The following is a 13,282-nucleotide window of genomic DNA, read 5'->3' on the forward strand; positions in this document are numbered from 1 at the left end:
ACCCACTCCAACCAAGGCAAACCTCCCTATGAGATTATGGGGGCCAAGCACATTCAAACTATCACATCCTTTCCTTTTTATTTCTTTCTTTTATTCACACCTTTACATCCATAAAACATCAGCAGCATTAAATAAAAACTATTTTAAAAGAAAAATCTGGCTCTACAGATGACGATTGAGTCTGGACATGAACAAGTATTAGCATCAGAACTCTACTCTTGGTGACATCATTACATTGAGTTCAGTGTTGCAGACCATGGTTCATTCTCTTTTTAACCATAGCATTGGAAAGGCATCAACTCTCCTTTGTGCTAACAATTACTAAAGGATGGAGGTTTGTGAATAATTCCAGAAAGGGAGATAAGTATAAAGAAAGAGGAGCTCGGGATTTGTATAAGCTTGATGCATGACAGGGAAATAAGAGAAAGCAGATACATCCAGGGTTAGTGAGTAGCACATGACTACTTAATTTGCAAGGCTGTGATCAAGAAAAAAATTGATGGAGACTTAATGTGTCTTCCATATTTAGGGCTATTTTAAAATTATGATCTTTGATTCCATTTTTGCTGGCTCTCTACCCCATCTGGGAGATTCATGGGTCTCTCCTTATCATGTAAAGTTTGGCTTCTTTCTCTGATTTTCACCAATTTGCCATGAAGTGAAGCAAGAATGACACAGGGTGAGTCCAAGAATGACAATAGGAAAGTCCTCTGAGTTGCAAGACAAAGAGCTCTCTCCTCTGCAGCTGTGGAAGACCAGGCAGAACAGCCCTCAGTAGTTCCAGCAAATAGTCTCGCTGATCATTTACGTTTTGCTGGATGTAGCCCCAAATAAGGAATGCTCTGACTGGTAGCAAAGTCAGTGAAAGAATATGGGGTACAGCTGAACATCTCTGAGTCATGTTGTTGTTTGTTTAAAAAAGGAAAGCACACTTCTGTTCCTGTATCTATATATTTTTAATTGGGCATCTTTGACCAGCAGGCACAAAGTACTTCCATTTCCTCCACACTTATATTAAATTCTCTCAAATTATCCTGTTGATCAAATGAAGCCAACAAGAGGAGAAAGATCACAGGAAACAGAAAAGTCAGGGAGAAAACATTCAGAGGCACCGCTATATACTCTTGAGTAAGCGGATGCAACCCATGTGTGATGCTGCTATGGAGCAAGGCCCCTAGGATGTGCAAACAACACACCACACAGACCCAAAAGACTGTTAAGAGATCAAAATGGAGATAACAATAAAACCTTCTCTGCCTTCTGACTGGGCCTTTGGCAAGATACAAATAAAACAGTACGTAAGAAACAGTTTTGTATAATCCACTGGGCTTCAAATAGTGACCCCCCTCTCTCCCACCCTCCCTCCCACCTTCCTCCATTTCTAATAGCAAAGGGATATGTGTTTATGAAATCTGCAGACTTAAAATCCACTATTATTCAATAAGTTCAGCCTTCTCATCCATTTAATAAGTAACCTGAGTTAAATTCTGCTTAGCAAGATTAATATGATTTTACCTTTTGTGTCTTGCTAGCATTTCTGGGACTTTTGTAGATAGGTTAATAAGTTCATAAATAGTAGAAGACAATGAAGAGAATAAAAAAATCAGTAGAAAAGTTAATTAAATTAAGAACAGGGGCCCAACATGATTTATTAGCCTTTGGAAAAATAGGTTAATACAGGTTTAATACTTTATCATCATGATGCAGGTATGTATACATGCATCAAAATACATGTTTTTCAATGTTTGCCTCAAATATAATGTATTAATTGTGACACTAGGAAATATAAGATTTAAAATAATGTTGTTGGGTGTACCTTTGAATTGTCATCTTTCAGGAAACTTGCAACTATACTAAGGAAGCAACTGATCCTGGTCTTGATTCCCCACAATCAATTGCTAAGGAAAATAAGCTCAGAGAGGCTGGTTCTCATCACAATCTTTAGGTTCAGTACTATCAAAGGAATGACTCAGCCAAGCAAACAAACAAACAAACAAAAAATATTCTCAAAATGGTTTAGTTGCTTGACCATGCAGTGTAGGAAACAAATTCTTTTGTTCTGACTGCATTTTGGAAACAAGCCCCAGACACCTAGGTCAAGAGGTCCTGCCTTTTAAGGGACAGTGGAGGAGAAAGTACAGACAATCCCTATGTAGAAGAAAATAATAAAAAAGGAACATAACAGGGATTTGAATAAGATAGAGGCATAAAACCTACTAGAAACTTTTAAAACTAGGCATCTGTGGCTCAGAAAACCCATAATGACTGTGTTTAGGGGCTGGTTATGTTAGATGTGTGCCTGTCCACAAGCTTGACATATAGCAAATATGGAAAAACCACTCTTAGAAGGCATAAGAAAAAAGAACTATAGCCAAAACAGGAAAAGAAAGGATGCTAAAACAGAGATGCTATTTAACTGATGAGATGGCAGGTGCATTTTGTGGGTGACTGTGACCTCTGGTGTTAATCTAGGGGAATTCCAGCACTTGCTTGCCTTAATGGAAGAAAGCGGGAGGAATCTAAGTGTGAAAGCTTCTCAATGGAAACCATAGATCCTTGCTTGACATATCATCTCCTCCTTTCCCTCCCTCTCTCCTTTCCCACTTACTCGAAGGTGTAAGTGCAAAACACCATCCCCATGAAAAGCACTGTCTTTTTCCTTTGCTTCACTTTGCTGTATTTATTCCTATAATCCTCTAGTGCAGTGGTTCTCAACCTTCCTAATACTGCAGCCCTTTAATACATAATAACTATACAATTATTTTTATTGCTGCTTCAAAACTGTTATTTTGCTACTGCTATGAATCCTAATGCAAATATCTGTTTTCCAATGGTCTTTGGAGGTCGAGACTCACAGGTTGAGAACCACTGCTACATATGAACACATTCCCACAAAGTCAGAGTCACTATAATTTAAACGTCTGCATGTGAACTTATGACAACCATCTACCAGAGCAACACTGAAAAAAAAAGGGTGTCTTAATCTGACACCTGTCATGACGTATGGCATTTGTCAAAGGTGCCTGAGCATCTTTCAGACTAAAGATGAAACAATGGCTCCCTTTCTAAGCCTGATTTTCACCACGAAAGGGCTTCCAGTGTGTCTCAGGCACAGCATGTGTTAGCAAGGAGGTGTTAGCTGTGCTCAGCTTACTCCAGTGGAAACACAGTGAGTGTCTCATTGGCCTGATCTCCATCTCTCTAGTCATAGTGACTTTCGCATTATTATTTTCTAAACTCTTATGATGGCCATGCTGAAGTTAGGTCAGTCTGAGTTTTGGTGTTCCTGAGAGCCCATTTCCTTTAATTTGTACATCTTCTTTGAGAAAAGTGAGGACCCAAAGTATACACACAGAGAGAAAGAAGTGTGTGTGTGGGGGGGGAGCACAAGGTTCAATATTGTTCACCCTTTTGTTTCTGAAGCCCGTGAGAAGCTTTGACTGTGGTATTTGAGAAAGTCAGCTTAAGCTTGACACAGGGGTGCAGCATTTGTTTTCTGTATGACATTTTCGTAAGTCTAGAACCTATGTATAATTTAAAATGAGTAGCAGCTATTGTGATATTTGGAGGAGACATCTATAAAATCTTTTCTAAATTTATGAGGTGATGAGCATATTAATTTTTTATATACTTCTTTGAAGTATTTAGAGATAAAGATAAGTCAAACATTTCACTCAGTCATCTACAAAGAACAACGAAAAAGAAGCCGGTACAATTTGCTACAAAGTACACTAATGGATATTGGGTGGATTTTATGCTTGAGTTAAATTTTTTCCAGGCTTAAGGGTGAATAATTTGGAAGCTTGCATTTTAAAGCCCATGTACTTCTGTATATGTGTTACTGTACCTGGCCCTTTGTTTTTCAAGACGGTAACCTCTTATAGCCCAAGCTGGCTTCAAAGCCACTATGTATGTGAGGGTGGCTTTGAACTCTTTTTCCTCTTGCCTCTGTCTCCCAAGTGTTGGGTCTCAGGCATGCACAACCACACCCTTCTTTCACTGGAATGATTTTCTGTAGTAATGTGCCTCATGTGTGCGCTTGTGCACGATCAGATGCCTTCAAAAGATCAACAAATTTCATTTTAAACACTTTGTTTCTCACTTTTGAGATATAAAACAAAAAAAATCACAATAGATAATAATAATGCCTTTGATTTTTAGCCACTAACATTCAATTTTTAACCAAGATCATTTAGAAATTCAAGCCCCGAGTATTCATTATCTCCTGTCAAGGACTATGGCTCTAAAGGCAATTCTCTCCCTTTTCCTTCTTAATCTATTTGCTTGTGTGCACGAACATTTTCAATTGCTTAACACACTTGCAAAGAATATCCAGAAATAAATTATTCACTCAATGGCATTGAGCACAAACACGTACACTTTCGAGCAGATACCAGGTAAGCAACTTTAGGGCAGCTGCTGAGTAGAATGTCAAGAAATTGGATCCAGCTGAGAATTCCAATTACCTAATGAGAGCGATCCGCTTTCGCTTTAATGTGTTGGTCTAATCTGTTAGCAATCTCCATCACAAAAACTATTGAAATCACAATTTTAAATTGAAACATTTAACTGGCCAATTTCATCTTTTTCCCCCTTTTAGAGGATGGTAATTTCAATTCACAAAGAAATACAAATGTTAGACTTAATGATGGAATATTAATCAAGAGCCCTCAAAAAGACCTCCTACCGTTTTGTTTGTGTATAGCTCAATAAGGACACACCATGGCAAAATTCAAAGTGCAGTTCTACTGGTTTATTAGAGTATAATTAATCATTGTATCTAAGTCTAGTGAAACGCTCTGTCCGAGGGCAGCGATTATTCAGTCGAATCACCACCACGATATTAACTGGCAGTCAGATGGCTACCGGCATCAGTCAACCTTCACCCGGCCCCTCGCCCAGCTGCTGCAGTCTGGCCATGACAAGGAAGATGCTTGGCGTCTGCGCATTAGTGACCCGCCTTTGCTTTGTGTCTGTACTGCAGGTCTGGAGGAAGAGGAAAACCGGAGAAGCTGGCGGTCTGCGGTGGCTGAGCTGCCCCCAGACCCTGGAACAAGGCTCTTCTGCACCACCAAGGTAGCCCTCGGACCTACCCACTCAGGCTGCTGCACCGCCTGAGCGCCCGAGCCCCGGACCCGGCGGCCAGGGGCGCCAGCCCCTCATGTTCCGGAGAACGCGCAAATGTGAGCTGGCGCTAGTGGGGGAAGCCCTCCGCCCCCGCCAGGGGGACCCGGGAAACCCGAGCGGGCTCCTCCCCGGACGCCGGGGATCCCCTCCTCCGGCCCCGCCCCCTCCTCCCCCTGCCCGGGCGTCGCGAGGTTAACCCTACCCGCGCCGCAACGCTCTCCTCTAAGAGCAACAGCGCTGCCAGTCCCAATTCTGGGAGCTAGGCAGCAGGGACAGATCCCTGCAAGGGGTCGGATATGATCCCTCAGAGGCCAAGCCGGGTATCCGGCGCTGGCTTGCTTCCAACGCTGATACATTCGCATAGGCAGTCGCCAAACTTCTTTTCTCCCTACCCAAAGCCTTGCCCCCGCAGTTCCTTGGCCAGCAGCCTGCAGCCCACTCTCTCGGCAGGATGATCCGGGGAGAGGCAGTGGGGCGAGCAGGTGCTGTCTTGCGGCCCTACAAGGCGAGAGGGCGGGAGAGTGGCTCGGGTTTCGCACCATCCTGGCGCCTGCCCCATGACCAGAGCTGCAGTGCCCCAGGCAGGTCATTCGGGCTAGCGTGTCCCGCACCAGTCAGGGAGCCGTGACAGTAGGGCGAGAGGCACCGCTCTCGCTCCCACCTCAGCAGCCCGCCGCTAAGCACAATCTTCCCAACCATGGTCCCAGACGCGCACGATCCGCAGGTGGAATCCCTGCCCTCGAGTGTCCTCACCCCGGCCAGAGTGGGCCTGCGCCCCCCGGGATATTCATTCTGCAGGTTCCCCTCCCAACCTCTCTCACACACATGCTCCCCTAAGCCGCGCGCGCCGCAAACTCAGTCTCGGTCCCCGCAGGTGATGTCATGCCCATTGTTTTGGTGCGCCCAACCAATCGGACTCGCCGCCTGGATTCTACCGGAGCCGGCATGGGCCCTTCCTCGCACCAGCAGCAGGAGTCCCCGCTCCCGACCATAACGCATTGCGCAGGGTGCACCACCGCCTGGTCTCCCTGCAGCTTTAACAGCCCTGACATGGAAACCCCATTGCAGTTCCAGCGCGGCTTCTTCCCAGAGCAGCCGCCGCCACCGCCGCGCTCCTCACACCTGCATTGCCAGCAGCAGCAACAGAGCCAGGACAAGCCGTGCGCGCCCTTCGCGCCCCTCCCGCACCCTCACCACCACCCGCACCTCGCACACCAGCAGCCGGGCAGCGGTGGCAGCAGCCCATGCCTCCGGTGCAACAGCTGCGCCTCCTCCGGTGCCCCAGCGGCGGGGGCGGGGGCGGGGGATAACCTGTCCCTGCTGCTCCGCACCTCCTCGCCCGGCGGCGCCTTCCGGACCCGCACCTCCTCGCCGCTGTCGGGCTCTTCGTGCTGCTGCTGCTGCTCGTCGCGCCGGGGCAGCCAGCTCAATGTGAGCGAGCTGACGCCGTCCAGCCATGCCAGTGCGCTCCGGCAGCAGTACGCGCAGCAGTCCGCGTCCGCCTCCCAGTACCACCAGTGCCACAGCCTGCAGCCCGCCGCCAGCCCCACAGGCAGCCTGGGCAGCCTGGGCTCCGGGCCCCCGCTCTCGCACCACCACCACCACCCGCACCCGGCGCACCACCAGCATCACCAAGCCCAGGCGCGCCGCGAGAGCAACCCCTTCACCGAAATAGCCATGAGCAGCTGCAGGTACAACGGGGGCGTCATGCGTCCGCTCAGCAACTTGAGCTCGTCCCGCCGGAACCTGCACGAGATGGACTCCGAGGCTCAGCCCCTGCAGCCCCCCGCGTCCGTCGTAGGTGGAGGTGGTGGCGCGTCCTCCCCGTCTGCTGCCGCCGCCGCCTCTTCCTCAGCCCCGGAGATCGTGGTGTCTAAGCCGGAGCACAACAATTCCAACAACCTGGCGCTCTACGGAACCGGCGGCGGAGGCAGCACCGGAGGCGGCGGCGGCGGCGGCGGAGGCAGCGGGCATGGCAGCAGCAGCGGCACCAAGTCCAGCAAAAAGAAGAACCAGAACATCGGCTACAAGCTGGGCCACCGGCGCGCCCTGTTTGAGAAGCGCAAGCGGCTCAGCGACTATGCGCTCATCTTCGGCATGTTCGGCATCGTGGTCATGGTCATCGAGACCGAGCTGTCGTGGGGCGCCTACGACAAGGTATGGGCTTCAGCCCCTAAGTACCCTCCTGGAGCGGGAGCCAGGTGGTTGGGATAGGCGCCGGCAGGAACCCCTTGCCTGAGAGGTCGCAAGTGTCCCCGGGACCATCAGAGTGCCTCCCGGAGCAGCAGAAGCAGCTAGGACGCACACCCCATAGTCAGCTGAGCAACCAGGAAAGGAAAGTTCTCAGGGTTATGAGTGTCCACCGCATCCAGGCGTGTTAATATGTGCCTCCTGGAGTCGGTAGAGAAAGCGTGCGTGTTCCTCTCCTGGTGCTCAAGTTTCGGAGGCACCTTCAAACCTGAAGTGCTTAAACTCCGGAGGAACTTTTCTAGCCTTTAATGAGCCAGGTGCCTTGTTTTAGTCCTTGATGGTGCAGACCCCGCCGCCAAGCTCGGAGTTTTCCCTTGTTCCTGGCTCCTCTCCCTTGGCTTTGAGGCCAAATAATCTGCATCCCAGAGCCAAGACAGATTGCCTCCCCACCCTACACCCGCGTCCCCTACCATGAGTTCAGGTCCACGTGTTCGGAACTGACTCTCATGGCCTGGAAGGTGGTTCAAAGTGCTTCTCTCTTAAAGTGTTCCATCTAACTGTGTTGCAGGCGTCGCTGTATTCCTTAGCTCTGAAATGCCTTATCAGTCTCTCCACGATCATCCTGCTCGGTCTGATCATCGTGTACCACGCCAGGGAAATACAGGTAACACAGGCTCCCGGGTTTTTTTTGTTTGTTTGTTTTTGTTTTTTTAATGACCCAAAGCCTTGCAGACAGTGTAGGGGAGAGGAAAGCAGGGCAGCAGCGACCTTTTCTAAGCCAGCCGCTATGCTATGTCCTTGCTTGAGGTTAGAGAAGACACACGCAGTGTTATGTCAGGAGGACCTACTCTCTCAGAAAGTTAAAAAAAAAAAAAAAAAAAAAAAAAAAAAACACAGGGTCTAAACACGCAGATGGGTTTGGTGGAGTCTTAAGATTTTCCCCAACTTCTTTGGGTCGATCCCCTTCTACCAGTCACATGTTTTTAAAGGAGAGATACACACTGTGCTGAACCTGAGTAGCAATGTGTGTTCTTCATTGACACACCTTTTCTTAATAAGTCAGTCATGGGGAGGCCTTGCATATCGATATTGCCTATAATTATAATAGAAGAAAATAAGTTCACGGTGTCACTAGCCTATGTCAACTTGTGAAAAACACCACCCCCTTTCTCTAACAAACTTTACAGCAGCTTATTTAGTTCATAAAGTGTATATAACTAACTAATTTAGTTGATCATTAGCTGCAGTCATTGTATTTTACATGTCACTTTAAGGGTAAGACCCCTGCCCTCAAGAGCTCTTACAACAAGAAAATATTTGCTTTGCTCTGTTCAAGTTGACTGCTGTTGATGGAACCCACTCAAAAAAAAAAAAAAAAAGTCTCAGTTGTTTTCTCTAGCCCATAGTTAACACACAACCACGTATTAAAGTTTGGGGCCTTAAGTAATTAGAGAATTCAAAAATTAGATTGATATTTTCAAGCTTGGAATTTATAAGAATATTTTTGAGCCAACCTTGGTCACTGGTAGGACTAGGAAACCTACAGATTTAGGCCACCTCTGAACATGAAATATTGTATGTATTTGTCAGTCAGTTCAATGTCAGTTTAAATTATTTTCAAATTAGTAATTACTCAATGCACAGTAAGGATAGAAGAATTCAATCTCTTTGTTTGGTTTGGTTTGGGCTTGGATTCTTTTCTGTGTAGACAGGGTTTCTCTGTGTAGCCCCAGCTGTCTTCGGAACTCAGTTTGTAGACCAGGATGGCCTTGAACTCACAGAGATCCACCTATTTCTACCTCCCTACCTCCCAAGTTCTGGTAACAAAGGTGTGCCACCATGCTGGGCTGAAGAATTCAATTTTAATGACTGTCCAAACAGAATAAAGAGGGATCTAACTCCGAGAGAGGAGGAAAAAAAAAGACTTCATTTGGCTTCCTTGTTTGTTAAAACTTTGACAAGTATGTTTTATGAAGGGATGAGTTAGAGAATGAGGGTAAAAACGAAGTGTTTGGAGCAAGTAATGATATACTAAGGCACGTGGGGCTGAATTTTAATGTTAGGACAGTATATAAAGTCATCTTTAGTGCAGACTTCATGATGGTGGGATTTTGAGATTCTTCCAAGTGTCTTCCATGGTGCTTTAAGCCTGAGTCCTTTTTTTTTTTTTTTTTTTTTTTTTTTTTAAGACAGGGTTTCTGTGTGTTATTTTGGTGCCTGTTCTGGATCTCACTCTGTAGACCAGGCTGGCCTCGATTTCACAGAAAAAAATCATTTTTACTTGAAGAGTGGAAGGTAACAAAGGATTCTTTGACTTAGTTTACAGATAGGGACAGTCAGAGGAAATGAGTAGCCTCACTAGATCAGGAGGTAAGAGGCCCAACTTGAAAACAGGTGTTGCCCCCTCCACTTCCTCTAGCGTTCTTCCTGCTGAGCCTTGCTGCTGCTAGCCAAGAGTCCTGAAACACAGAGAGGAATTGATCTGCTTCCCTTCCAAACACACATATTTGATGTATGAACGGGGTTGAGCTTAAAATGCTACTTTGAGGTTTTTTTCTAGGTTTTTAAGAACTAAATGGCTTAGAATGTTTTGCATGGAGGACAGAGTGGTTTTGTTTAATCCATGCTGGCAATGAGAAACCTTGCCAATTATGGCTTTTATGAATCTTAAGCTTTCCTACTGTGGGCTCTTCCATCTGAAAGCACACAGCTAAACAAGCATTCACGGGGTGGGGGTAGGGGGCTGCTTGTATTCTCCTGAAGAACAGAGGATCTTCTAAAAAACACAAACTTCTAAAGAATTATTGAGAGGTTTTTGTTTGTTTGTTTGTTTTTGTTTTTGACATAACTCCAGTATAAGGGGATCTGCCTGAGATTAGTTACGTGTCCTAGAATTTTGATACAGTGTAAGAGCTCTAGAAATGTATAGACATAAATAAATACAAAATATTTTAACAGATTATATTATGCTTGACTATTAGTGAAATTATTAAGGCCACTCCACGTAGTTAAAAGGGAGGTTTATTTTGTGGGGTAACTTACAAATGAAGGGATAGGTTGCAGGGTCTGGGAAAGGTATGGCGCAGTCCGGCGGTGTTCTCTAGAGAACTCTGCTCCGTCTACCTCCCAGACCAGGGTCCCAGAACCAAGAGAGACCTTTCCTTTGGATCCTGGGTCTTCAGCGTCCTCTCTCAGCCCCGCCTTGTGGGCGTGACCATTACAGAAGCCTCAATGGGGGTCGGAACTTCCAGGCCAAGGATGGGATGGCTACTCACTACAGCTTGACACATTGCCCTCCTTTGCTAATGTGTGTGTTTCAACTGTGTTGGCTAGACAGTTCAGCATAAGGGGTGAAAGCTGGGAGAAGGACTGGCCCTCTGGAGAGTACAGGCAGTCAGCTTATTTACCGTTCATGACACACACATCATAGAATGCTAGGTTTAAAGTTGTGCTTATTTATGATCTATGTGCTGCTTTTAAACCTGCCATGTTTACTAAGATTACTACTCAGTAGAGATTTGGGCAATAAGATCAAGTTATGTTGGATACAGCGTTTACAAAAGCTCATTACTTTATCAAGAGGGCTTTCTCTTCCACTATTCTTATATACAATGCTGCCTCAAAATTAAAGAAAATGGGCCAGAGTGCTGGCTCAGCAGGTAAGGGTACATACTGCTCTTGCAGACAACTGAGTTGGGTGCCCAGCACCCACAGCTGCTGGTGTACAACTGCCTGTAACTTCAGCTCCAGGGGAATCCACTGCCTTGGGTCTCCTCTGGCACTAACTTTCATGTGCACATACCCACACACAAACACATAAATTAAAAAATAGAATAGTTTTTAAAGTTCTTAAAAAATATTTTTTAACAAAATGGAAAGTAACAAATATATGTGGAAACTCTGAGCTATAAGTCAAGAAGAACCAGAAAAAGTAGGAAGCTTCTCATTTATCCAAAGAACATAATACTTTGCCCTGAAGCTCCAGGAAACTGAGTGTATGTGATTATGATCATCATGGAAAATTAGTAGTTGTACCCTTCTTTTAACGTTTGTTGTATTACCGTGGGAAGTGTATTTCTTTTGTATAGTTTTTTAGGCTAATGGACACTTCAAGGTTTATTATAAAGAATACCAAATATATTGCTTTATCTCTGAAGTAAGGCGGCAGGCAGATGCAGGGGAGTGTGCTGCCATTTGGGGCATGTCCTTGAATGTAAGATGTCTTTTAAAAAAATGACAGTTTTTATTTTTTACTTTTAGCATATCAGCATGGTGATTAGATAGTGACAGCTAGCCAGGGTGAGTTTCTGGTGCTTGATGTGTTTTTCCACTGTATTCAAGAAAAGTGGTTTCGCCGACGTCCTGACGTTCTGTCCATGAGAATCCCTTAATCAAGCTTGGGGAGGCCCTGACATTTTCAGTGGAGAACCTTGGAAAGCAAGACTCAGTGTGACCTTTGATAAAATGTTTATACACGATGTGGCAACATAAAATGGTTCAGGTGACTCATGGGTAGAAGTGTTTGGAATAAAATAGTGTGTTGGGGAGGCTTTAGTTTAGAAGAACATAGCACAGTACAATTCAGCTTCGGGGTCATTTTTTCAGTACCACAGACAGCTCAATGCATGGGCTCCCTATATAGTTCATTTCACTAATTACTTTCACTCCTCACAACCGAAAATGAAATTACCCTCATTTTTTTTTTTAATTTGTCAGAATGCTTATATAGAATCCAACAGAATGGGGGAAGGTCTCTAGCTCAGGAGGTGTTGGACTTTTTCAAATGCCTGTTTGGCTTTGCATTCTGCATCAATCAGCGAATCCAGAGAGGAAAAAGAAATGCAGGAATAAAGTGAATATATAAATAAACAAACTTTAATACATGCTTATGCAATCACCATCTTTTGACAAGCCCAAATGACTATAAGGTTTGTGATTTATTCAATTTGAAACTTGTTGTGATACCAAATGAATAACTTTCTGCTTCCTCGTGCCTCAAGGTTAAAGAGCAGGAAAAAAGAGGTATGACCTATGGAGCCATTGCTTTGTCCTCACCCTGCAGTAGGGCTGGAGGTATATTATTTTTGACAGAATAAATATAAATGAAAGTCTTTAAGGAAGTTCAAATACAGAATTCATTTACTCTTTTCAACTTTATCTCCCTACCATTTTTTCTCATGGCAGCAACTTTATTATAAAAGTGAGTTGTTTAGAATTTTTTAGATTTGCCAAAACAAGATTGCAAAGTAAGAAAGGAAACCCCTTGGAGTGCTACATGGTCTTTCAGGTTCTTCCAGAATTAGATGACTTGCAGCGGGTCCTGTACTTTAAACTGGAAAGGATTTTCCCTTTGGTAATATAATTACATGATAAGTAGCACTCGGGAAACATTTCGTTTTCTTTGGATCATTTATAATGGAATTTCTCTGCATCTCTTTCAATCTTGGTTTTCAGAGATGAATTATGTAGTTCTATAATTGGAAAAATTGAAATTAAGATTTCTCTTCACTTGTGAACCACAGCCCCACAGAGGAGGAGGACTTGCTGAGGATGGGGTCTTAGTGACCTGCCTGTCTCCTGGGCAGTGGGGTAGGGGTGGGGTTGGGGAAGGGAGGGTTGCCTTCTCACTAGCTGGTAGGCTCTGTGTTCTCCCTGTAAAGGAGGAGGGCATTGGCTTTCCCACTGTTAAAGGGAGCATGCAGATCCTCCTAGACCATGCGGTAAATACCCCGTGGAGTCCTTGTTTTTACAAAGTAACAAATACGAGTAATAAACATAAGACTTTAGAGAAAACCAAACAAGTTACATTCTTTGGACACTTAGTCTGTGTCTCAGAGACAACCACTTTTAAGTGTCTTTCCCCATCCCTTTGGAATTTCAAAATCAAACGTTTAGAAGTAGCTATATACATACATAGCTTGCTTTTATTCCTTAATGCACTTTGGACGTGTTTCCCATCAGTACC

The 13,282-nt window shown here is 45.0% G+C and overlaps 1 protein-coding gene across 5 annotated transcripts in view; it reads left to right on the plus strand.

The window, feature by feature from the left end:
• Window positions 1-13,282, plus strand: part of Kcnn2 (potassium calcium-activated channel subfamily N member 2) — a 386,123-nt gene that overhangs the window by 245,380 nt on the left and 127,461 nt on the right. For 4 of the 5 annotated variants that reach the window (XM_036204421.1, XM_036204423.1, XM_036204419.1 and 1 more), the window contains exons 3-5: window positions 4,985-5,183; window positions 6,002-7,284; window positions 7,886-7,981. In XM_036204421.1, the coding sequence (XP_036060314.1) occupies window positions 5,162-5,183; window positions 6,002-7,284; window positions 7,886-7,981 (1,401 nt within the window). In that variant the 5' untranslated portion in view covers window positions 4,985-5,161. Of the gene's footprint in view, window positions 1-4,984; window positions 7,285-7,885; window positions 7,982-13,282 lie in introns of all 5 variants that reach the window. The other variant, XM_036204422.1, reaches the window with a different exon arrangement.

This window comes from Onychomys torridus, chromosome 13 (genome assembly GCF_903995425.1).
Source record: "Onychomys torridus chromosome 13, mOncTor1.1, whole genome shotgun sequence".
NCBI lineage: Eukaryota > Metazoa > Chordata > Mammalia > Rodentia > Cricetidae > Onychomys > Onychomys torridus.